General features: G+C 40.1%; 1 protein-coding gene across 2 annotated transcripts in view; it reads left to right on the top strand.

Moving 5' to 3' along the window:
• The window catches only part of MTUS2 (microtubule associated scaffold protein 2), a 1534604-nt gene that overhangs the window by 404359 nt on the left and 1103072 nt on the right, over window positions 1-27173 (top strand). For both annotated transcript variants that reach the window (XM_069202199.1, XM_069202200.1), the window contains exon 3: window positions 22094-24642. In XM_069202199.1, the coding sequence (XP_069058300.1) occupies window positions 22348-24642 (2295 nt within the window). In that variant the 5' untranslated portion in view covers window positions 22094-22347. The remainder of the gene's footprint in view (window positions 1-22093; window positions 24643-27173) is intronic.

Raw genomic sequence — 27173 nt, 5'->3', positions numbered from 1 at the left:
ATAGTCTAGTCTCTCCTCTCCAGTTCAAAAAATGTTTTGGTTGATTTTTCAAATATAATGTTTTTTCCGAAATAAAAGGAAATTGTAAATATCTAGTTATCTGTATTTTCGATTCCAATGTTCATTCCTAAACTTTTATTTCTGCACAGCAAAGTTTGACACCCCATTATATCATTCTTCATAAGAAAATCTCTCAGGCCTCGAGAGTGTAATCGGACTAAGTGAAATTACCATGTACAATGGTACAAGGCATAAGCTTTCGCCCTTCCAATGACTTATTCAGTACAATATGTTATTGTAAGACGCCTGTATTTAAACTTCGTGATATTTTCCATCTAACTCTAACTTACCATACTTTGCGTAGTTTTATTTTATTTATTGGCTATTTTGCGTACTGAAGTCCAAGAACGAGTGAATTTCTTTATAGAGACTGTTGTTACTGCTGCATAAGGTGCTTATGTTGGATCCGTATGGCGCATAGGGATGAAGGAATACTGAAGAAGCACAGCTGTAATTGAAACTGTATGTTTCTTTGTTACACACACATTCATATCACACATTCAAAATTGAGGCACAGGAAGGTAACGTAATTTGTCCAGAATCACTAGATTTGTGGTCAAGTGCTGAAGCCAGGAGGAAAACTCAGCTCTCCTGGATGGAATGTGAGGAAGAGAGCCCCTAGTGTACCTTTTTCATTATGGTCCAATCACATCTAATTTCTCACAATCATTTGTAACGCCCTGATATGGGGATGTGTTTAGGATGTGCCTCAAGGAGCAGTGTGTTGTTGGCACTAGCTCTTCCCTGGAGGATATATGCTCTGTGTGGAATGAAGACATTTCCATGTTGCCACTACAATCTTAAAATGGAATGATAATTTGAATTCCTTAATTAGCACTTCTCATTACTGGTTTGTAATTAGCTAGGAGCTGTATATATTTAAAAGATCAAGCACAACAGCGTATTTGCAAGTCTTTGGTGATGCACAATGGGTGACTTGGAGCATGCTGTATTTAACTCGCTGATTTAAAATAAGAATTAACATTGTTCAAAAATCAATTCTGATGAGCCAAAGTTCACGAGTATAGCCCTTAGAAACTGTATCTGACAATCTTTGGCAGTTTTGATCGTCGGCAGGATCTTTTTCATAGGGGGGGCTTGAACCTGACACGTTGAATTATGAGGTTTTACTGCAGCGTTGATAAATTGTACAAGTTAAAAATTAATTTCACATTTCTTCTTAGAAGTCTTAGATGAAGTATCTGTTTTCATTTTGAATGCATAGAGAACCCCAAGGGGCGCCTGGGAAAATGTGTTCCCAGAGATACAGACTCCCTGTGAAGCTAATTACTGCTTTCATTGTGATCCAGGGGTACCCTCCCCTCCTTCCCTTTGAATTGAGCCCTTGCTCCTTCTATCTGAAACTGGAAATCCTTTATCGGATTATACGTTGGAGGTTGTCTGTGCTGTGGCTGGTACAAATTAAATTAGTATTGAAGGCAAGCAAATAAATGTAGATGAAATTATACATTTAAGGCTTTGCTTAACACGCTCTTCAAACCAAAAGCCCTTTTTTGTGCTGCTGCAGAACGTGGCAGGCCTGCTCGCCATTTAAAAGTAATAGTTTGGTTTTATTTGGCGTCTCCTGCGTAACTATTGGGTACAGAAACGATGGAGATCAAAGAAAGAACAGTCTAAAGGAAATGGAGAACACACTAAGGACACAAAATACAGTAAGTGCTACAAAGAACGAAAAAACTGGGTATGGGAGAATGTCACTTGTAATGTAGGTCTGATGCCCTATATGAACCATCAGCGGCAAATGAGGAATTAGTGTGTAATTGCACTCAGAATTATCGATTTCCCCTATGTAATTCCTCATTTGATGTGGATTTAATGAGGACTAGGGCATGCTGCATATGTGGCAGAAGTTTTTTAAATGGTCCGGCGATATCAAACCCGGACTTTTGCCAAGTGCAACTCACCCGTGTCACTGGTTTGCAAAGGTGAAATTGAACATTTAAAATTGTTATCATAAGCAGAACACACTTCACCTGTCTGACGTGTCAGTCAGCTTTGGCCTCTATACATGCCCACCAAAACTGATTTTTGAGCAACTTGTTGAGAGAAGACATATTCATGTGGCTGCTGTGACAATTATTCAAAAGCAAAGTCCAGATAGCTTCTGGAAGAACACGTTTGTCACAGTGGAACACACATCCACCCACCACTTTCAATCCTATAGTGACTTGTGCAAAAGAGTTAAGTGGCCATCTTCTACACTCTAGCCTGTAAAATGGGGCAAACAATCTACAGGTTGGTGTCTGCTTCCAGGCACAACATACACCTCAAAAGTGTATTCTTGGTGCTTTGAGCAAAGGCTAGAACCCACATGGCTTGCAGCTAGTGTTTGTTGTTGGTGATCCCTCCCGTGGGCGTATGCATCATTTGTGAGTGGGAGCTCGGCCAGAGCGGGATCCGCTATCTGAACTGTAGCCTGCCGGCGGCTCCTGTGACTTTGTGGGACTTTCTGACTTGACCAAACTTTGTTTCTGCCTGTGTTTCTGTCCATATGCCTGTAACGGGGGTTTAAGGAATACCACACAGCTGTGAAGAAGTGGGTGGAGGCAGAGTTAAGGAGGCTTGATAGACACAGGTGTGCTGACTGGCTGGTGTGTGCCTGAGTCAGGAGCCCGTCCTATGGGCATGAGTAGACAGGCTGAGGCTTGAGCGGCTGACAGGCTCCCTCTTCCCCGAGGTAAGCAATCATCTGCCACGAGGAGTTGTGGTAAGAGGGTGCAGCCAGATGGATTTGAGGGGGGCCCGGTCCTGGTATTGCTATGAGGAAGCATTATGTAAGGTCACCAGACGGTGCTCAGAACATATCTTCTGTGCAGAAAGGAAAGTTGCGGCCTGGCAAGGACACTTGGCTGTGGCAGCCTGCAGGACTGTGGGGGAGAGAGAATGTGTTAATACGACAGAGAGACATCTGTCCCCCAGCCAAGAGATGAATGCAAGGCAGTCTGACCATTCACTACCAAATCTAATTGCCAGCCCTCTTCAAAAAGAACAACTAATGACTGAATCTATAGAGGGACACAAAGATAGGAATAAGGAGGGCCATAAAGAGGCTTCCGTTGATGGGCAACAATTAAGTAGAGAAGGCAATTTACCCTGAGTAATAAACAACGTTCCCATCTTTGCTATAGGTGTAGGTGCAGGCTCAGTAACAAGAGCTAAGGAACATCCCCTATTCCTGAAGGTAGTAAGTGGCCAAGCGGAAAAGGAGAAAACAGCAAAGGCGTACGGAGTCTATAAATTTAAGCTCAACCATGAATGCCAAGCAAAGAGAGTGTGGAGATATTAGATGCTGATCTGCTAGTGCCAGCTGGTTTGGGGGAGGAAGTAGTAAAGGCTGGAACTGACAACACGGGAAAGAACTTGCAACATACTGAGGACTCGTGGCCCATGGATGAAACTGGTGTCCGGAATACCATAAGTACGGATTCCATATATCAAGTTGAGTCCATGGAATCTCTGTTCAAGATAATTCTGGTAGAAATCCAATAACTAAGGCAGCAGCAGGCTCAGTAGATCAAAAAATTACAGCAAAGACTGACTGAAATTGAACAGAAGTTTGAGAAATTTGAACAATATGCAAGAAAGTTGCAGGAAGCTGAGCAAAGAATATCTGATTTAGAGGCTAATATAGGCTCTTTCATAGGCTCTTTCAAAAAGCAAGTTCTAGATGAGCAAAAAAGTGTTCACTATTTAGAGAGTAAGGTGGAAGAAATGGAAAATCGTGCAAGTCGTTCCAAACTTGGATTTATTGGGATTCTGGAAGGGAGTGAATCTCAAGAGTCAATACAACGTGTAACAAAGTTGATGGATTCCCTCATCAGGAAGCATATATTAGTGGACACACCAGCGGATTTGATGATCATGAGGGTGCATAGTCCCAGCACTTCTTTCTCCGATTTCCAGATCAAAGAACAGATTTTGAAGGTTGGCGATTAAGAAAAAATCATTTCCGTTACTAGAAAATACTCGTCCGGTACTAATGAAATGGCTTTCTTATCGCCTTGATGTAATTTATTTGCAGGAAACACGCTTTAAAGGTAAAACCTTGAAAAGGTGTTTCCCTGGAAGGTTCTCTCAAGCTTACTATTCCTCTGCGGGGTCAGTTGTGAGGGATGTAGCAATTTTGTTTTCAGGCTCTCTAGAATGTGAAATTAAAGAAGTACAGAGGGACGACCAGGGTAGGTGAATCTGGGTTAAGGCCATAATTAGGAATAGGAGGGCCACCTTTGTAAAATTGTCTGATGATTCACAGCCATTGAAACAAATCTAGACTTAGCCATGGAAGCAGAGGAGATAATCGTTTTGGGAGACGTTTTCAATTTTATACAAGATTTAGAAAGGGATACCTCAAACACAGCGAAAAAACAGTTGAAGCCAAGAACAGCTATGTTATTACAAGTAATGAAGCAGGATTTTAGATTAGTGGATCCTTGGTGGGTCGACTATACAGAGTGTGTACAATATATGTCTTATTCAAAACAATTTAGATCTGTGCCTAGATTCAGTTTTGTTTGGTATCCAGTAAAGTGAAATGGGGGAAAGTGGAAACTATAGCAAACTCATTCTCTGATCATTCGGGCTTCAGATAGAGTTAAGCCCACGGTGGCATTTTGATAGGTTGCTACTTTCTGACCAGAATTAGTTGGACAAGATGAGGGATTTTATAAAATAGTTTTTTTATATAAACTGTAATTCTGCATCTGACTTCATGGTATGGGAGGCATTTAAAGCTACATTTAGTGGGCAAGTCATAGCGTATAAAGTGAGAATCAACAAGCGCCCGATTGGAACAAATTCAGAAGATTCAAGCAGCAGGTGACAAGGCCGCAAACAAGTTTTTTGTTACTAGGGATAAGTCAGTAGCTTTGGTAGAGTATCAAGAGAAGAGAGGCTTGCTTGAAAAAGCAAAACAATATCTTACAGATTTTTTTTGGGTGGAGGAGATCTCAAGGGATAGAGCCTTCAATCAAAAGTTATATGAAGAAAATCAGCAAATAGGGAAATATTTGGCCTGGTCAGCAAAAATAAAAAAATAAACAGGCAGATGATTTGAAAAATCCGGCTACAGGTGGACTGGAATGTGAGAAAAGTGTGATAGCAAAAGTGTTTTTAGGGCACTACAGGTATATATACTAAGAAGCTAAGGTTGTCCCTCGAGTCAAGCTCGAACAATATTTTGAAACACTTAAATTGCCTCAACTTTTGAGGTCTCAAACAAAAAAAGGTTCTGTCAGATAGAATTGAGCAGTCTGAAGTAGCTAATGCCCTTTAAAAGTTGCCAGATGTTAAAGCCACAGGAAACAATGGTATACCATCAGAAGTTTATAAAATGTTTATAAAGGAGCTTCTTCCTTTTTTAACAACATTGTTCAATCAAATCAAAGAAGGATCAGAGGTCCTTAATCATTTAAAGAATCTATAATAATCAGCTTTCTCAAAAAACATAAAAATGCGGTGGACGTCAATTTGTATTGTCCAATAAGTTTGTTAAATGCAGACTATAAAATGTTTATGATAATTTGGGCTGATTGAGTGGCTTTGGGGTCTCAGGCAGTAATACATATAGATCAGAGAGGGCTTTTGCCCCAAAGAACGATAGCAATATGCAGTTTTTATCACAAGCAATAGATTATTTTTCAGTCAGCCACCAGAAAGTAGCGATTTGAATGATGGATGCAGACAAAAGCATTTGATTTGGTGAATTGGCAGGGGTTGTTTTTTATTTTGGAGAAGTTTGGGTTCTGGCTCAATTTCTAATCATGTTGAAGAATTTATATTTAGGAGCAGAGTTGAAGGGGATTATGAACTCTAAAGAGGCAGGGAGAGTTAAGATCAAGTTTGGTACAGACATGGATTCCCTCGGTCTCTGATTTGGTTTACATTTTTTATCAAGCCGTTAGCTATTAGGATATGGTCTAATAACCTAATTGTGCCTCCTCTGGCAGGTATGTCCAAGACAAAATTGTTCACTGATAACATGATATTATATCTAAAAGCAGAAAGTGGGAAAATACAGCAAGTAATTGAAGAGATTAAGGGTTTCACAAGTGTAGGCGGCTATAAAATGAATGAGGCAAAAACTGAATTTTTGTTATGCATCTAAATTAGACCTTCCAGTCTGTCTACGATTGTTATTGCAGTGCCCAGTAAGGTACTTAGGAATTTATGTAACCAATAAGTTTGCCAATCTCTTCCAATTTAATTACAGCGCAACCTTTAACCAGATTAGAGCACTGCTTGAGAGAGACATTCTTACCTCTTACGTTGATCGGGAGAGGTGCATTAATTAAAATGTCAATCCTGCCTTTGCTTTGATTCCTTTTTATGGGCGAGCACAAAGTGCTCCGTCCATTCTGTAATCTCTCTTTGCGCTTGAAACCACGCCCATGCCATGTCAGTCACTTACATTGGTTCGTGGGCTTGCCTTTTAAAATCCACTTGCTTTCATTTGTGAAAGGTATGCATATGCCATGCCTTTTCCAGTGTTTAGCCCACCTACACAGCACCGGTAAAGTACCAAAAACATACGAGGCTCGATGTTTTCTGCCTGGAGACCGGACTACTTTATCTGTTTATTTTCCACGCAGCACGATCGCACTGCATTTTACATAGCGCGATCGCGGTGCGTTTTTTTTTGCTTTACAACACTAATAGCTCTAACTCGAACAAATGCGAGACCCGTTGCATTGAAAATGCTTGTTTATTAATATTCCCTCACGGATACCAAGTACATATTTTAGAGAACCTGACATAATCTTTAGAAACTTTTTATGGGACAACAAAATTTCTAGGGTAAAGAAATGAATATTAGAACTAAGGGTAGAAGAAGGGGGATTGGCACTTCCTCATATTAGGATATACTATCAGGGAGCCCTCCTGGACAACCTGATTAGAGTTTCTTTAGCAGCTACATGGTTTGATAGCCTCTTTTTAAACCTTATGATCAAAGAAAGTGATATCAGATTGAATGTGTTTTTGAAGATGGTGAAGTTACCCAAGAAGCCTAGATATAAGACTCTGAGGGTGTTAGTACAGTGTTTACAAGCTTTTTGTAATTATTGGGAGATCCCAACTTGTCATGCCTAAACCTGATTGCAGGAGAGTAAAATTTGGGAACTGATGGTTCTGAAGTCTATGTTGCGTCAGTGGAAAGAGAAGGGGTTTAACAAATTGGGAGACTTCTATACAGGTATGATGTTAATAACCTGGGATCAAGTAACCTGGCGATTCTGGTGTAATAGTATGAATGTTCAGCTCAGTTATAGACAACGAACTTGTTTCTTGAAGGCAAATTATAAGGAAATTAGGATGGAAACCTGTTAATTGGTCCACATGTTCTACGGGAATAAACTTTTAGGCCTGGGAAATTTGTACAGGTTTCTTAGAAGAGATGTAAGCCAAGCAGTGGTTCTGGATTTCCTAGAAAGAGTTAAGTTAACTTTAAGAGAACGGCTGCATATTTGTGAGATGGGATATAAAGCTCTCAGAGCTGCTAATTATAAAAGGATGGCATTTCTTTTAAGGTGGTTTGCCTACTGTATACCATCTTGGCTTCTTACAGTGTACCCATCTCACCCTAATCAATGTTTTCGGTGCAATGTAATGGATAGAGGCAACTGGGAGCATTTATTTTTCCTATGTCCCAAACTGCAGTTTGTTTTACAGAGGTTTTAGGAAAACCTAGTAAAACAACTCAGGTTCATGTCCAAACTCAAATTGGTTATATTTGGTTCCTCTCGCTCAGTAGGGAAGATCAATAAGTTATCCCAGTGGTTTATTTCAATTGTGATCACAGTGGCACGCTCATTGATCTTGCAACATTGGAAATATTCTAGTGTCCCAACTGTTAATTTAAAGGTGGGAAAGATGAGGAGGACCAACATTTTTGAGGAGGCATACACAAGAAGAGTGGGGGGTAATATCAGATGTCTCCAGATTCTTTTTCCTCTAACTGGAGACTATGTGCCAAGTGAAGTTGCTCAATGGTATTTTACAAGCACAGTTGTACCTTCTACAATGCGCTATATACATTAAACGTGTGGTCAGAGATGCTGACATGGAAAAAGTGATAATGTTCAAAGCCTCATGTTTAAGCACAAGAGTATTTTATGTGATGGATAATAGTTTAGCAAGGTTATGCTTTTATTCATTTGTAAGTTCCATGTGCTGGATTAAGTGTAGACGGACCATAATTGTCATGATATGTCAATCAGGTCCTAACTATCAAAAAGCGAATGACAGTCCTAAAAATAAAGTCATAACATTTAGATCTTCAAATTCATTCACAATATTTGAACGTTGGTACAGCCCATTCTGTTCCCTGGGTAGACCTCCAAGTATTTAGGCTAAAAGAGTGTTTTTGCAAAGCCTACTATAGTTCCTAATCATTTTGAATAAATGATGCACCAATCTGAATTCTAATGCAGATTTAGTTCTATGATTATACCCACAGAGATTTTCTACTTACATCAAATATGATGTGATTACAGCCTATAGCTAAGAAGTATTGAATGGATTATATTGATTTGAACATGGCCTTAACCGGTGGAGAAGGGTGGAAGCATGTTATTGCTCAGCGGATTTCACCACTGGGCACTTATTGTTCATCTGCTATTCCCGTTGAAAAGTTTACACCATGGATGGATTTGCACATAACTTGCCAGTCTACTAAATCAGTCAGTAGCCACAGTTTTGTGAAGATCCATCCACGGAAAAAAAGTTCAAGGTGCAGCAAAAAAGTGTATAATTTCCCATTATAACTTCTTTAGGAAATTGTACAAGACAGATCAAAAACCAGAACGCCTTTACAACAAACCTTTCCTGAAGGTAGGCCTTTGCTTAGAAAGCGTGCTTTTTTGATTTAGTATTGCTTGCACTCCTAAACATCAGTGACAAATTTCAGTGGTCGGACAAGCTGGCGCCAGAAGCTACCATTTTAGTAAATATATAGATAGGAAATTCTGTCAGTATGGGTAAATGATGAGGCCTTGGCAGAACGTTTAGTATGCCAGAGTAATCAGAATAATTTTGGTAATTTCACATTACTCTTTTGATGCAAAATTACCCAAAAATAAATGATTACACTTTTGCCCACAATTATGAGTAATTTGGCATGAAAATCCTACTGCAGGAGAACAGAACAACACATTTAGCAAGCACGATTCTGTTGCATTTAGAGCTATTTTCTTAGTGCAAAATGCATCCTCTAGTCGGTTTTAGATATGAGAGTGCATTTTGTGCTAAGAAAATAGCGCTGAATGCTCCTTGCATGATTCCATGTACTCTCCCATAATTTTGCTGTAACTTTGCGTAATCATGTTACAGCAAAATGTGCAAGTTACACCTACCCTTATAAATGATCTGATTGTTCAAAACATACTGAGCACTAAGGGCCAGATGTACAAAGTTTTTTTTGTGCTCACAAACGGCTTAATTCACAGAACTGGGCCTTATGCAACCTCAAAAAAGCCTTTTATGTGTACAAATCCTATTTTGTGATTCAGTAACGTTTTACTGAATAGCAAAATGGGTTTGCGATTCGGTATTAGGAAGTGGGGCTTAAGGGAGTCCCTTGCTAATAGTAACTCGACGTTGGATGTAAGAATGTTTTTGCGGCCAAAATGTGGTCACGAAGCATTCGCAGCTTACCACCAACTTCAAGTTGATAGTAACCCATTCTAAAATGGCAAGGGGCACTGTGCACAGCCTTCCACTTGGCAGTGTGCCCTAACACCTTTGGCTATGTGCAGCCAGCTGTGGTTGGTTGCAAGGCTTGCTTGGCCTTTCACTGGGGTTAATTTGCTAGCTGCCAAATTTCATCAATATTAATCGGGCAGCGTTAAAGTTATTTGTGAATGAATCTCTAATTGGCTTTCCATTCATCTTTGCTCTCAACAGGTCCGCTCAAAACCTGGCGTAACCAACAGTCTGCTAAACCGATTAAATGTTTCACAAAGAGACCACTGCCTACTCTTAAAAAATGAGAAGAAAAGTTTTCAGTTTTCTTTTTGAAACACATCCCGTTTTCTTCTAAGGAAAATGGACTGAGTTGTAAAACAAAATGCTTTATTTAAAAAGTAATCACAGATGCATGGTGGTCTGCTAACCCCAGCAGACCACCCTCCCTGTGATATTTGCCCATTCTCATGAATATTAATGAGGTATTAATACCTACCTCATGAATATTAATGAGGTAGGTCCATTTGTGACCCACTGGGAATCACAAAATGTGTCTGAGTCACATTAGTATGTCGTTGTACATCACTGTTCATGATTTCCTAATTGTGAATCACAAAGATTCACAATTAAGAAATCGCAAACACATCTTTTTGAACATCTGGCGCTGAATGCTTTGCTCATGTTAGTGTAACACTTGGGTGGACATAATTTTAGATTTACAGTCGTAAACTTTAGATCCTAATCCACAGAATATGGATTTAAGGGTGCAGATTCACAAAGAAATTCAGACATTTACCAAACCTTGGTGATGGTTTTCTATAGTACCCCTTTGGAGCAAGGGTGTCTTGCTGTGAGCAGGTAACATCTTGTTAAGTTTAGTTCAGTTAGGCTGGTAGTAGCCCTTCCAATGCATAAGTATTTCTTGAGGCAGAATTGTACACAGAAGACAATTTCAATTTCAATTATTAAAATGTTTCATACAAGAGACATGCATTTGTGACTTTCCCTTTTATCGTCAACATAAAATTATTTTTACTTATAGAAAATACTCCTTTCCCTACTTACTTGCCAATATTGGTGGAGTTTTCTCATCCCCACTCCTGTCCCTTACAGAAGTAAATTGATGATTTCCAGGACAGCAATAGACCAAGAAAATGTTCTTGAATACCAATCCACTCAGAAGTAAATGACTTTTCACAAATTTGCCGGGTCATTCCCACCCTCAAACACTCCCTCCCCATTTCGGTGAGCAGATTTACTCTTGTCTCATGTTACACCAGGTGTAAATTCATGTTTTATGAATACAAAATGTGGATTCATGTATGTTATTTCCACATGCAGTTCACGAGGTTCCACAACTGTAAGGCCAGTTCCTTACAGAGAAGAGTATACGTACTTGGACTTTTCTGTATGAGTAATTCTGGGCTAGTAAGTGTTAACATTTGAGGGAAAACCTGATAGAGGGCTTGGTAACACAATCTCTTATGAGCACCCTCACTGACTTCTGAGGGTATTCAGAAATTTTCCATAGTATTTCTCCACTCTAGATTCACAAAGACCGTTATTTATGAAAGTGACTGAGAGTGGCTTCAAGGATTCAAAGGAAAAGGAACACTTTAATTTTCAAGGAGGGTTTTTCTACAAAGAGAAACAATCTTTTTGTGTAGAAACATCCGATGTGGTAGTGACATTTGCAAATTAACCTTTCCACTACATGAACTAATGCACATTATCTTTAAGATGAACAATCTCCATGAATAAATAATATGCAGTAAAAGTGCTCATGGAAATATAGGACTTTAGTAGAATACCAAGATTACTCAATGGGAATTTTGTATATCCCATAAATGTTAGAACTCTTGTTTGAAAGAAATCTGGTCCAGAATGTGCGTATATTCTTTATCGCGATGTTGTAATGCATAGAGTATGAGTGATGAGAGAGCTCAAACATGGTAGCCATTCCAGTGAATAAAAGTGTACTGGATGGGTAGTTAGTCTTGAAATGTTAGAGAAATAAAAGAATAAGAGCCAGGAAAAAATGATAAATAGCAAAGATTTTTCACAAATTGAATACTGGTATCGCATGCAGATTTCCAGTAGTCTATAGTAATAATCAGTATTACGATGGTTCGGTGAATTGGTACGCTTACCCGGCAGATCACAAAATACCTCAACAGATGGCTCAAAGAGCAATGGTACACAAAATCATTACCACAAAACCATAGCCTAACAAGATATATGGTAAATAATGTGTATGTACTATAATCAGAAAGTTCAGATAAATACAAAATATAAGTACAGACCACTGACATTTTATGGAAATATTACATAACACTGTGGCATTTGTGTGGCACTTTCCTACCTACTCCTTTATAAAAGTCTAAAGGGCTGATTACGAGTTTGGCAGTCGGAAAAACACAACCGCCAAACTCTTGATAAGGAGACTGCCACGGTCCTGGTGATCTGCCCACCGGCCCCATTATGAGTTTTCCTGTGGGCTGAGGTTTCCATTGGTCATCCCAGTGTAAAACGTGCAGTGGCATTAAACTGCACTCCACATGGAGCGGAGTCTAATGCCGTCCCACAAGGGGCCTCCCTAGTGCCCTCGGAATGTGCACTGTCGGCACATCAGACAGTGCGCATTCCGATGGTGCTGGGGCCCCTGCACTTGTTCTGTGCCAGCCTTTTCATAGGGGTTGAACCACAATGAAAAGGCTGGCTTAGAACATGGTTGTAATCAGCATGGGGGCACTGACTTCAGCGCCGTCATGGTTGATTACAGCTACATCCGCAGTCTTGTGACCGTCAGACTCATAATAGGGTCCTAAGTGCTTTTGGTTGGTGCTCGAGATTTGATACTGCAACATAATAGCAGCATCTTTCATTTGCAGCAGTTTGTGAATTGAGAGTGGCGGATAGCTATGTGTACAAACCAGAGTGAGGGGTGGTTGAGTCGTGATTGTGTCATCTAGGCCTTTATTGCTTTTCTGGATTCTAGACAGCCGTTGCTCTCCTTATTCTCTTTAAAATTGTGTTCTAGAATTTTCACATCTGAATAAAGAAAGTGCTCCTTCAAGTGCTTTTTAAGAGGAGTAAGATTCGGAGTGAAAAAATGTTTTATGTCACTCAAATCCGTAATTTGTAGATCTATAATTTAGTCATTTTTAGCAAAAAACAGCAATAATACATTGGAGTTGTTTTAATCTTGTATGCATCACAGATAGTAAAGTTAAGGTGTCCTATTTGTTTTCAGTTCCTAATTAAAATATTTATCCTACCACACTGCAGCATAAGGCCTTGGTTCCCAAACCCCTGATTTGAAAGTCAGAGGTTTACACATATAGAAATATATAGGCTTGATGACATTTTCAGACTTTAATTCGCTTCACAAAGCATTCAAGAAGCTCTTGCGAGTTTTAAACAAACACAAAATCCCAGGAGTACATATGGGCAAACAATTTACTCAGGAGGAAATACATTAACATGCAGTCCACATGTAGAAATGATACACTGAAGTACATTGCACTTTGTAGCCATTTTTAACGTTTCTTAATGGGGAAAATATTTGAATAAGATTTACATGTAAATGTAGACTTACATGTCTCCTTCCCCTACAGTGATGCAGTGGAACCTCCTAGGAATGTATTTACACTGGAAAGCTGCTACAAGTAACTTTATAACCACATTTGTCATTCCACATAGTTGGTAAACATGTCCACCAGCGGGGGTAGACCTTATCCATGGAGAAGACTTTCACCATGGAGCTGTAGATCTCTCTATGCAAAAGTATTATTCTTAAGCATGTATGAAAATATTTTAATGTGTAATATAAATGTCATTTAAATTAAAATATCTATTATTTACGTGGTCAAATAAAATAAATTAACTCATCAAATTAAAGGTGTTCAATAAACTAATTTAAATATATGAATTAAATATTATATTTTTAAACAATAGCATTAACAGAACATGAGCTCGCCTCGGATGCACCTGTGTGCTTGTGGAGTGGCACTTTGTCCTGTGAAGACTTGGGCAGCTTTTCAGCAACCCCAGATGTTTTTCTCTCCTCTCTACTGCTTCTGCTCTCTACTACTTTTGCTCTCTACTGATGAAGAGCTAAACCCAGAAACACATGTCTAGAGCTAACAGCACTATTTGCACCAAATTTTGGGGAAAACTACAACTTTGAAGTAAGCATACTGCATTGACAAGGATGCAATGGGGTGAACTGTGCTGGGATGAGAGGCAGTCTGCTCCTGCTCCCTTGAGTTTTACCAAAATACCCCAACCAATATTTCATTTAATACATTTGATTAAAAGTTGTATACTTAATTAATCTAAGCATTTAGAGAAATTTTGTGTGTATATTTATGTATGTCTCTGTGTATCTGTATAGTTGTAAGGAAAATGCCTCTTTTTCTTTGTTCAACCCAAGGTTCTTTCTGATGCTGCTGGTTTTCTTTGCCTCTGAGAGTGCAGTGAGGTCTGCTAACCAGAACTCCATGCCTGTGCCCTGACCTGAAAACATGTATATTACATTAGCTATAGCCAATTGGCATAGGTTCATTTACCTGTATGTCCATAGTATATGGTACTCGGGGCCTGTAAGTTATAGAGTCACTCCAGGGCTTGCAGCACTGGTTGTGCCCTCATGGGTGTGAAAAAAATAAAATGAGTCTTAGTCCACCACTGCAGCCTGGAATGGCAGTTTTGAACTGCTAGCCGTACCTTGCCATTTAAAGCAATGGCAAAGTCAAATGTCCCCCTGAAACGTGTAAGTCACCCTGTGCCTGGTGTACAGAGCCCTTAGGCAGGGTTAAGCATATTTCATGGGCAGAACATGTGTGTGTTGTGGAAGTAAAAATGTGAAATAGTTGTTTTAAAGAAGTGGCCACCCATTTGGGGAGTGCAGGGTTACACATTGACCCCTCAGCTGTGCTAACTCAAGAACAGTGCAACCAAAGTTGATGCTCCAAGGTATCAAACAACTCATTACATTAAACCCGACTAGGTTCTCAAGTCAAATTAACATAACAAGTTACAGTGTGCAACTTTTATAAAGTTGCCACTTTGTTGCCTTCAATCTCCTGTACCTTTAACGGTTACATATGAGGCATGAACCCAAGGAAGCTTTGTGCCTATCTGAGGAGACATGCTAATGACTCCCAGGAAAGGAGATAATACTGTAGAGGCCTGTACTGGAGAGGTGTGTTACCATCCTCCTGAAGGAAGCCACACGGGTGTAGGACCCAAAGGTGTGCTTTAAAGCTGAAGCCGCCATTAAAGAGCAAATGGGGGACACTTGAGAGAGGGGCAGCACCATTATTTAGGCAGACTAGTTGGCTCCCGCGAAGGAGAGGGGAAACCTGTTGTCCAACCATTTTTTGAGGCACGTAGCCCCCAAGGTAGCCATACCTCTGGTTGTGCTAGGGCGCTCTAGACACCAATGTTGGTAGTGGGCAGAATGGTGCATATTGGGATTGCCAGATGCCACACTTCCCAGGAGGTGGTCACCAGGAGAGTGGGAACCTGGTAGCCTATTGGCTACCAAACACATCATGGGTGAAACAAAAAAAAAAAAAAAAGTAAAATGAGTCGGAGGGCATTTTCTGATCATAAATAGAGCACCCCATGCACCAAGAATTCAGATCTTGCCTGGCCTCAAAGATGAACTAAAGATGGACTGCCCTACAGCACTTGTGGAACGTTGTGGCTAGCAAAGGAGAGTGACTGTGCCTAATGTGTTATACTAGAGGAGAACTCCTCTCCAGAGCTCCACCAAAGCATAGAGAATTCAAGGATCAAAGCCCAGGGGCAAAACAGGTGAGATGTCTGCTGGGAAAAGTTGGTACCCTAGATTCTTCAATCGGCTGACGACCACCACTGTGCAGCATCAGAGACCAAGACCTGATGATAAAGTTGCACTGGAGTTCGCTGAGCCCAGGACAGTTGTTGAGTGCAGATTGGTCACCCAGAAACTGAATAATCACATAGGGAAGGATTTGGCTGTGTTAGAAATTGTGTTTCTGGTTGGCAGACGGATGCCCCCTGTCAAATCAGGAACCACAATCCTAGTCAAGGTAAGTCAGATACACACCATAAATTAGCCTGTGCTCATTCTCTAGTAGCTTGCCACAGAGCAGGCAGGCTTAACTTAAGAGGCAAATTCTAAAGTAGTTGTGCAACACTTCAAACAGTAAAACAGTGAAAACTCCACAAAAATACTCCACTTTAGTAAAATAGCTTATAGTTTTATGAACAAAACAAGACTAAAACAACAAAAATCCAATAAGTAGATTCTGAGATATGAATTTTTAAAGACTAAAATCAAACTGTAGTGCTTAAAAGCCTAAAGCTCCAACCGGGGCTATCTAGTCATGCTAGACTGGGGTAAATAAAAAAAAAACTGAGATGTAGAGAGGGTTGAATACAGGGACCAGCCTTGTTCCGCTGAAAAAGTACATTGGTTCTTGGATACTTTGACATTGAAGCAGAGATGCGGGGAGCAGAGGAGGCGATGCATCATCATTGATCCTTTGGATGTACTCCGGATAGGCACTGCATCGGTTTTCGGGCCATGCAAAGCCGTAGATGTGTCGGAAACAGGAGACGTTGCACTGCACAGTTGAGGTGACTTCGAAGAATAGTCTTTGAAGTGCTCAGAGGTCCTTCTTTCCTGCCCTGCCTCCAGAATCACTACAGGGGGTTATGCAGCCCTTTGTGTGGGGACAGAGCACTGCCTATTCAGATATAAGTGTGAAACTGTGCCCAGCTCCTCCCTCCCATCCTGTTGAGTATGGCGGATCAGGAAGTTGATGACCCATCAGTCACACCTAAGCTCCCTGTGTGTGTGTGTGTTTGCGTGTGTCTAGAAGGATGTATCATTACAATTCCATAGGTACTAAACATGATAGATCTACCTCCTCTCAATCAGGAATTACAGCTTATTAAATGTAATAAGGAATCCTCAATGTTATCCTATGCAAGGGGTAGCCCTCACAGTAGTGTACAATGAATTTGAGAGTGTTTCACTACCAGGTCATGTAAAACTCAAACGTATATGTCTTGCCTTTTAATTACATAGCACCTTGCCCTATAGGCTAGCTAGGGCCTACATTCAGGGTGGCATGACAGTGTAAACTGCACACACAGGGTCTGCAATGGCAGCCCTGAGAGATTTTTAAGGGCTGCTTGAGTATGTGGCACAGTAGTGGTGCAGTTCCAGAGACATGTTTAAGGGCTACTTGAGTAGGTGGCACAAGCAGTGGTGCAGTCCCACTAGTAGCATATAATTTACAGGCACTGGGGACCTATAGTTCCCTTTACTAGGGACATATATGTAAATTAAAAATGTAAATTGTAGAGTTACCAAAAAAAACATGTTTAGCTGAGAGAACAGATGCACTTTAGCACTAGTCAGCAGTGGTAAAGTGCTCTGAGTCCTAAGGCAAACAGGCAACACGTTTGTGTGAAAACCACTCTAAGCCTGTCAGGTTTAACAGGCTGTGACTGCGATATTGGACGACTGGTAGCCCAGTGGTGACTGGACTTCTACCAGCACCAAGAGGACTTTGAGGGATGTTGACCTTGTGACCAGAACCACCTCACCCCCTTCGTGGACTGAGGAATAGCTGCTGGAAAACCCACATTGACCACATTGCATCCAGAGTATCCTAGAGCATCTTCAGCATCTTTCATCCATTTGCATCAGAACCATTTCCATAGGAAAAAAGTTTCAAAAGAGATAAAGTGCCTGGAAATGTCTAGATGTTGCTTCACCTGTAAAGGTAACTGATTCTGAGGACCTTGCTGGTCCCCCTGACTGTCTCCCTGCTGGAGTTGGTCACCTAAATTGACTCTACAAGACCGCAATACCCATCTTTGTGGTGAAAATGTTTCTAAGTTCAAATTCATTGAATTTACCAATGCTTGACTGTGCTTCAATGAAATGCTTTGATTGAATATACTCTATATCCTCTATATCTTTGGAACTCTGTGGTGGATCTTTTTTGTTGTGGTCTCTAAAAATACATAAAATACAGTCTATTTTTATAAATTGATGTCAGTTTTCTTGAGTGTCTTCTCAACTACTTCTGCAACTGTTTTGGTGCTATTTAAAATGCTTTACACTTATTCCTTTGTGGAAGCCTTGCTTCTCAGAGCCACAGCCACAGCTGAGCTGAAGGTTTGACAAATGAAACCTACTGGTCCCAAAGGAGTTGGTAATTGTATTGCACAGTGAGATCGCACAGCCAGGCCACAGGCCATATAACAAACCATGTTTCCTCACTATAAAGATATCTATCTATCTATCTATCTATCTATCTATCTATCTATCTATCTATCTATCTATCTATCTATCTATCAATCTATCAATCTTGATCTTGAAAAACAAACACAGAAATTAAGCAGTTATAATTAGCCAGCACTAACAAGAGCTTGCACCCCACTATGTACTGCTTATGATTTTACATATGACATCACTCATGAGATGTTCTCTGACATCATTTATATCATCACTTATGAAATCTCAAATTACATCATTGATGATGTCACTGATGACATCACTGAGTACATCATCTGAAATGTGGTAGTTTGCTGTACAGTTTACATAGTGGCTGGTAACTAATGGGTGCAATTGTCAAAAAACGCATGTGCTCCTAATGCACCATAGATGTGTAGAACTAATGTACACATTATAAATGTTTTCACTCAAGTGTTACTCTGTGTGCAAGTGACAGTTGACTTGAAATCATTATGCTCCCAAAACCTTTTTTTTGGTTCAACAGGAGAAAGGTTCTGCATAGTAGATACAAACGTTTGTAAGCAGCCTTGAGGTATTATAGAGAATCTTGTCAACATGAAAATGTATACATAGCAAAGAAGACAGTGTGCACCAGGTACTAAGATATGTATGTGTGCTAATTTTGTTAGAAAATATGAGCTATATGAAAAGTTGTCACTGCAGTACGAAGGGTACAGGTAGTATGTTCTTTAGCAGCTTAATATAGTGGGTATTATTTTAGTAAATAGCTTTTTTTAAAATAACTGTTGCATAGTGTGTACACTGGTTTTAGGAGTTTTTAACACTTTGTGATATGTATCTATCATGAGAGTTTAACTATCTGCAAACAGAGTGGGAAAGAGTAAACTCTTGCCATATTGTGAATACGTTTACTCTACTCTTCTCTACTCATCTTAACTTCATTTCTCAATATATGTTCATTGAATGTCATGGGTGTGATACATATTAAAGTTCTATTTAGTAGGCTACCTTTTTTTGAACTGGCATTCACTATTTTGGCTTTCATCAATTGTATAGATATTGAACACTGCAATCAATGAGTGTGTCCCATATATCTGTGTAAATTGTTAATTTGATCAACGCTACCTCTAAAGTGTATGCTATAGGATCAATGTTGCACATAATGCTTGTTTTCAACATCTAAGTGAGTTGCATCTGTGATGGCAGTGGTAATGAATGATTTTCTCCTGACCTATTTTCTACTGACCTTTGGGCTTCTAATGCCATACTAATTTGTAGAGCAATATGTGTGAATGTGAAGTTTGATGATGTATTCAGTGATGTCATTAATTGTGCCATTTGAGGTGTCATCGATTATATCATAAATGATGTCATTAATGTTGTCATTGAACATGCATGAATGATGTCATATGCAAGTTCATAAGCAGTACACAACAGGGTAGAAAGGTATAGTTAGTGCTGCTAGCTATAACTGCTGAATGTCTGCGTTTTTTGTTAGTTAAAAACGTTAAAGTTGTCACCAAGAACCTCACCTAACTAACTTTACTTTGACCTTTGGCTTTTTCAGTGAATTTCTACGTTTAAAAAAATAATTTATTTTGTGAGTGTTTCTATGGTAGATATATATATGTTGTGTTATTTTTTAAATGAAATGCTTTTTTATTATAACAGGATATTGTTCACAGTTTGCAAAATATTTCTAAAAAATGTGTGAGTATTAGACATTGACGGGTGTGCATAGTAGGGTGTGTGGATGGACTGGCCTTTATTTTCAGGCCTCTCTCTCAGATGATAGGTGTGCATAGTAGTGTGTGGGGAGGGACTGGCTTCTTCTTTCAGACCTCTCTCTCAGATGACTGGTGTGCATATTAGGGTGTGGACATGGACTGGCCTCTCGTCAGACCTCTCTCTCAGATAACGGGTTTGCGTAAAAAAATGTGTGCATGCACTGCCCTCTCCTTGCAGACCTCTTTCTCCGATGACGAGTGTGTGTGTAGTAGTGAGAGGAGGGTGACTGCCCTTTTGCTTGTCAGACCTCTCTCAGATGACAGGTGTGCATATTAGGGTGTGTACATGGACTAGCATCTTCTGTTAGACCTTTGTCTCAGATGATGGATGTGCATAGTAGGGTGTGTGGAGAGAGACTGGCCTCTCCGCTGAGACCTCTCAGATGACAGATATGCATAGTCGTGAGTGGAGGGGGACTCCCCTTTACTGTCAAACCTCTCTCCTAGATGATGGATGTGCGTATTAGGGTGTACACATGGACTGACTTCTTCTTTCAGACCTCTCTCTTAGATGATGGGTGTGCGTACTATGCTGGGTGGAGAGAGACTGACCTCTCCGCAGAGACCTCTCTCTTGGGTGATGGGTGTGCCTAGTATGCTCTGTCCCAGGGCTGTCCTCTCTGCAAACACCACTCTCACTGATATTGGATGTCAACAGTAGAGTGTGGGAAGAGCCTGTACTGTACTCACAACTCTTACTAAGCTGATGGTGTGTAAACAATGGACTCGTATAAACACCATATATAGTAAGACTACTTCCCACAGTAGCAAGTGTGCATACTACAGTATAGTCAAAGATCATCTACTCCTTTCTACTTTTCATGATACTGCAAAAGTCTTGCAAGATCGCAACATTAAAAAAAAAAAAAAAAGAATGAACTATCTACTCATCACAGTACTTACCTCTAAAACAAGTCTGCTCACAGGTATTTCAAGGGAAACTGTCCTTTGTTAATGTTAAGGGATTAGTTGTGGTCCCAAAGCTTAGAAAGTGCAAACTCAAAGGCATATCATTTACATTTTTTCACAGGAATTAAAAGAGAATTGGAGACTTCATTCATTATACAGTAAATTGAAGACCTGGTTATGCAGGAAGGCTCTTGATGAAAGCAAATAAAATGCTTTTATTCCTAGGACCATGTTACAAACAGTGCAACAGGGGTTCAACAGGCATGTGCACCTGTTCTCTGCACCCCTAGCGCACTGTAGTAATACAGAAGAAGGCACAGACCCCTGTGATCCCCCCCACTTTTGTTGTACAGCTAACACCGCTTCATACCAAGCGCTGGCATAGTCTTCAGGGGCTGTTCTCTCAGCATGGGGTGTGGCCGCTTGATAATGAGGGGAACACTTTGCCTCTGTGATTATGCCTTATTATGAACGTGAATGCAGAGACATAGAGGCCATCAGAAGGCACACTGCTGTTGTGTCTCAAAGCGGTGGTGCACAGTCAGTGCACCCCCTGTTGGTGATCCCTGCAAGGGAGGAAAGAGGGCCGATGGACCCCAGGCATGTCTCTGCCGGTGAATGTAGTCTCTCACTGTACCTGTCTGCAAAGGGATCGCTCTCCTTTTTGAAGTGCAAGCAGTTACCACCTGTATAGGGAAACATGGACGAGCTGTTTCATTAAGCTGGTCTAACTCACTAATACACTGCCGTAAGTGCTGCCCGAGTGCGTGGATGCATTACTTGTAATAGGGCACACTGACCCTGTTTATGCCCAGTGCACCTGCTGAAAGACAGCTTGTGGTGCAAATATAGACAGTATGCACTGTCTATAATACAGGCCATGGTTGCTTACATTCTGATGCTTTGCAGTGATAATGCTGTAGTACGTGCTTGCTACCACATAACTACCTGTTCAACAACTTTATTATATGGTACTCCTCTGCATCTAAATGTAGGATTATTCATTTAATTTGTAACTGTACTTCTGCTTTATTGTATTTAATTAAATTTTATTTGAGCTAAGAAATACAAATAAAGGTTTACACATTTGACCGATATTACAAATTGTGAGCTCAATGTTGTCTTCATCATATTGACTATTCTGTTTTTAGATGTATGTAGAAATGAAGTTGATTAAGAATCCAATTGCTTATATTTAGCATGTTGATGGATTAGCAAGGTAGCTCTAACCTAAAAGTCATAAAAAACATATATAAATTCATTTATGTTTCACATCATCTAATGTTCCTGCATTATAATTGCTGACATAAATGTATAGCATCGTAAGCCTTCGGACAAATGCTCACATTTGCTTTTCTCTTTGTGTTTTTAGGTGAAAAGGGAGAAGAGGCAATACGTGGATAGAATTCAATGGATTCTCAGAGAATGTATGTTAATCGGCTACATGGTGACTGTATAAAGAAATAAGTCTTTTTGAAAAGTATAAAAGAATACTTTTAGAAACCTAATGAGCTGGTCAAATTCACTTGATGTAAAGTTTTGCAAGTGAATCCTGCATTTATGATTATACCTGCAAACACTTGTATTGAAGAATAAGTGCTGGAAACCTTTTCCTGTATCTCGAAAATGGCAACACCTGTGATCCCAAACAAGGCCTCATTTAGAGAGCTGCATGACAACATGAATGACTCACAGAATGACAATGAAAGTTTGCTTGGCTTAGGAGACACAAATGCAAATCAAATTATGACTAGTGATAAAAGCCCTGAAGAAGAAGCTAAGAGAAGTGATGGGACAGAAAAGGTGAGAAGTTTGTCTCAACTTGGATGTGAGAATCTGGTGTGGTCGGGTAAGCAACAGAAAAAATGTTTGAGTTGGATTCAAGAGTCTCAGGTTACTGGTGTCATTTCAAAAGAACCTAAGAGGTATAGTCCTACAATCAGGAAGATTAATGAAGAATGTATGGCCCATGACTATAAGGACACTTTGAGACACATTCTCATCAGCCAGGGACAAACAGAAAGAACTGATGAAAGTTGTACTGATGAGGTCAAATGTTGTGACAAGGAAACATCATTTACAACTTTTCAGACTGAAAGACTTCCTCATGTATCTTATGGTGGATCAATCCATCCCTCTGGTGGACCAGATACTGTTCCAAAAGAGACGTTTAGACACCCATCACACATTGATTCGCGTTCTGTATCCCTTGCTTTCACAGACACATCTTGTGACAGAACTGGTGCTACACCAAAATCCCCCAAAACACCTACAGATCAATTTTTAGGTCTGACATTTCATCCCCTTGACAGTACCTCAGAGGAAAACAAGACTGTGCTTTATACTAAAACATCTACCTCAGAAAGCAGGAAAATGCCTGCATCAGAGCTCCGAATGGATTCTTTAAAGTTGCAGAACTCTAGCAGACAAAGCACATTTCACCCAACATTCTCGGATCAGCACTTGAACCCAATTAGTAAAACTCAGGAAATTTGTATTCTGTCAGAAGCACAGGTGAGTCAGACTGACAAAGGTAGAAGGCTGGGGCTTCCACAGCCCAAGGCCAGTTGGCAATCAAGAGCTGAGAGCATAATGCTGGTAGAGATGGCTGCATGTCAAAGAGATGGAAGTGTACGCGGAAAGCAGCAGTGTGGGACTGATGTGGCAGAGTCTAGTCCTTCTCAGATGCAAGACATTTTCAGTGAAGTAGACAACTTCCGTGTGAAACAAATAGAAGCTGGTGCTGACGTAAGGCCAACTTGTGGAAGTACAGTTGCATTGTTAGCTGAAGAAAGCAGAGAGAATGCAAACTTTGCTGTCAGCCAGGATAATCAAGACCATGTCACTGCAAACAAAGAGCATAGACCTACCTGCCCTCTTCCTAGTGAGCCCAGCCACCAAGACAGTGGCACAATATTAACAAGCAAAAATAGATATGTTGATGAAAATGCAGTGGGTTGTTCTACAGCAGGAAGAGAGTCTAATTTATTTGTACATAATGTAAATCCACCTGGAAGTGTAACTTTTAGAGACCCCGAGAACACGATAGCACCATTAAAAGGAAAACCTGATTCTGCCTCAATCAAAGCCTATGAATTTTCTGATTACCAGCGGTTTTGGAGTCAGGAAACTGCATTAACTGAATGTCCAAGCTATCGGGACAGGAATAATGACAGCCATATCCAGGCCAGCAGCAATAAGCTTAATTCTGAAGTACCAGGTCTTGCTGCTCCCAACAAGGCGGCAGCAACTGTAGAGAGACAGACTTCAGATGGATCAAAGGGGAGTTGTAAAGCTTCCACAAGTACTGAGGGCATTTTGACTGTTCCGGGTCCACTATACCCAGTGGCAAGAGTGAATATTAGCAAGCAGACCTCAACATTAAGGAACCTTTATGCACTTCATGTTGACAGACTGTCGCCTTCTACCATCCTACCTCCCATTGACAGTACACAACTGTTAAACATATCTCCTCAAGGAGCGAGCACAGCTGTGTGCAACAGTGGTATCTCCAAAACCTTACTTGTACATTCCAAACCCTCCCTAACAATCACAGGCAATGTAGAGAGCAGTCACAGAGAAAGAGCTGAAGACAAGGGTGAAGCACAGCCTGTGATACCGAAGCCCAAGCATGTTCGACCTAAAATCATTACCTACATTAGGAGAAGTCCCCAGCCAGTGGACAGGCTTGACACTTCATTTGAACCATCAATCTCTTCAACTGTTCCCCAGACCTGTACTGCCTCTACTCTAACTGATCACAGAACCTTCACTAGTGATGTTAAAGCACCTAATGTTTTATATGAAAAATTGAAGCCTGATGTACAGAAATCAAGAATATATGCCTCTGGATTAATGGTCTCTGGTATTAAGCCTCCAGGACACCAGTTTGGTCAAATGAGTGAGCAGTATGTACAGGAGGTAAGGATATGTTTTATTAATTTGCTATTTTGCCTTGTGTGTTTTGAGCATGCGCAGCTACAAAGTTTTGAAAATATGGACGATGGGTGTTGCCCTTCTCACTTCACTATATTGTTATACTTTGTTTCATAGTTTTGCCCTCAACAAAAACATTAATGTTATTAATTCTGTTTAATTCGGTGTGTCCAAATACTCCTGTGTGTGTTCTTTGTTGTTTCAGTTTGTGCACTCTCTTATTTCTGTTCGTTTTTCCTTACTGTCATAAAACCCTAAGAAGGTATTTTTGTTTCTGCAACCCAATCAATTATCACTGTAATTTTGCTTTTTAAGTTTGTATCATATCGCAGTTAAAAAATAGATGTACAAAACTGTTTAGTGTTTGCACTCACGCTAACTCAATCTACTAAACCCATTTTTGGAGTTGGTAGATTCTTACTGGTATGTTGTGGGTATTCCTATCCAATAGTGATTTGTTACTCTATGTATCAATGATTTGCAACTGGATTTCTGGCTGCAAACTATTGATAACAACTGCCCAATCAACTTGAAGTAGTAACTTATTCTCCTTTTGGGAATTGGGGTAAACGCTCATTAAAACTTAAAGAAAAAGAAATATTTTTAAGCAGGCCCATTTCCTTTTGGAAACTCAGACTACAATTTTTTTTTTTTTAAACAAAAGATTTTTCTTCAAAGCAATTACAGGAATGGTGGTCTGCTGATCCTTTCAGACCACATCCCTTGATTTTGGCCAATTGCAGTGAGTTGCAAATTGGGACTTACCTAAATATTAATTAGGTAGGTTGGACTGCAACCCACTTTCATTCCTTATTTTGTGAACCAACTTGTTAATACATAGGTCAATTTGCAAAATTAGCTTCTGGTTGCGAAAAGAATGGTGGCTAATTGGCAATTATTTTTTCTTTATTAACCTATTCCTGAAATTGTTGTTCTCAGCCTCCTTTGCTGTCTCCAGAGAGTGCTACTTCAGATCCGAGATTAATGATTTAATTTGTACCAAATGTTATCTCCCTCATTACATTTTATTATTTCTCTGCATAGGTTCACCTGTTTCTATACTATTTGTTTTTAATTGGTCTTTAGTATCCGTGTTCTATCAAAATATAACAACATTCTACATTAATAGTGAATGGTCACAACTGCAATTTTGACAACTTCCTTGTCATGTCATCATGTCAGAGGAACAATGAAAATGTAGAAGTATATGGTGAAACTACAATATCGTTCAAGTACAACAATATTATGTCGAATTTTGATTAAAACAGATGCATCACAAGAACAGAAAAGAATCCCAACATTTAATCATGTCAGTGATATCAAGTGCAAAATTAAGTATTCCAGCTCAAGCCAGGTTCTTAGCAATATCCTCATAGCATAAATAGGGGAAAAAGGCAGTCAATATACATAATCAATCCTAGTTTTTGCTTTGAGACACTTCCATATAACTTGATTTTCTTTTGTTTAGCAATGATACTTAAAAAAGGAAACCCCATGCATGTTGTTGAAATATGTTATGCATGTTTTCGTACTACCCAAGAGAGGTATGTTCCTGACAGTTATAGAAATGAAAGCCAGCTAAGTGATAGCCGGGTCCACATAAGATGTGGATCATGAGCAACAGAAAAGGGAGTGCTCTTTATCTGTTTGTTTAAGAGAAGATTGTATGATGCTTCTTTTTTTTACAGATTGTTATATACCCTGCAGTAAGATTAAAAAAGAAAGACGGTGGAATCATTTATCAGCGACCATTGCACTTTATGCGACTTAAGCTTATGTAGCGCCCAATTTAACTGTATTAATACCCTAATTGAGCTTGCCCATGCTGCAAATAGTTCAAATCCTTTTGCAAACGATTCAAAGTAGAAAGGATATTCTAGAGGTTGTGTAGATGCATTTGGAATGTGTTTGAAACCCACTGTCAACAAAATAATTCAGGCTGGCTGTTCCCTTGGGGAGCAGGATTAAGACTGATTTGCATATGGTAGGGTCCAAACTGGGTGACATGGAAAGCAAAAGAACAATTGATTTAACCCAGATTTGTGAATGGGGGTTAGTGCTTGAAAAGTTTCAGCACTCCGTCCATCTTATTGTGTTGCCAAAGTCGCCGTAAGTTAGCCAGGGTATGCCCAACCGTGGGTTCCTTGCTTGCTGTGCCACTGGATTCAAGCTAGCCTGGTTGATGAAGGGTGATATCCCAAAACTGCTCCTAGGATGATTGTTTCCGGTCCAGGGTGGACTTGGCCTGGCAGTTCGGGCTCGACTGTTCCCATGGGGAGCAAGATCAAGACTGATTTGATTTGCATATGGCTGGATCCAAACTGGGGTAGCATGGTGAGCAAAAGAACAATGGATTTAACCCAAATCTGTGACTGGGGTGAGCATTTGAAACATTTAGGCACTCAGTTGATCTTCCTTTTGTGTTGCTAAGATCACCGTAAGATGCCCAGATGGGGTTCCCTTGATTACTGTGCCACTGGGTTCAAGGTAACATGGCTGATGAGGGTTGATACCCC

This window comes from Pleurodeles waltl, chromosome 8 (assembly GCF_031143425.1).
Source record: "Pleurodeles waltl isolate 20211129_DDA chromosome 8, aPleWal1.hap1.20221129, whole genome shotgun sequence".
Taxonomy (NCBI): domain Eukaryota; kingdom Metazoa; phylum Chordata; class Amphibia; order Caudata; family Salamandridae; genus Pleurodeles; species Pleurodeles waltl.
This window is presented reverse-complemented; position numbering and strand designations above follow the sequence as displayed.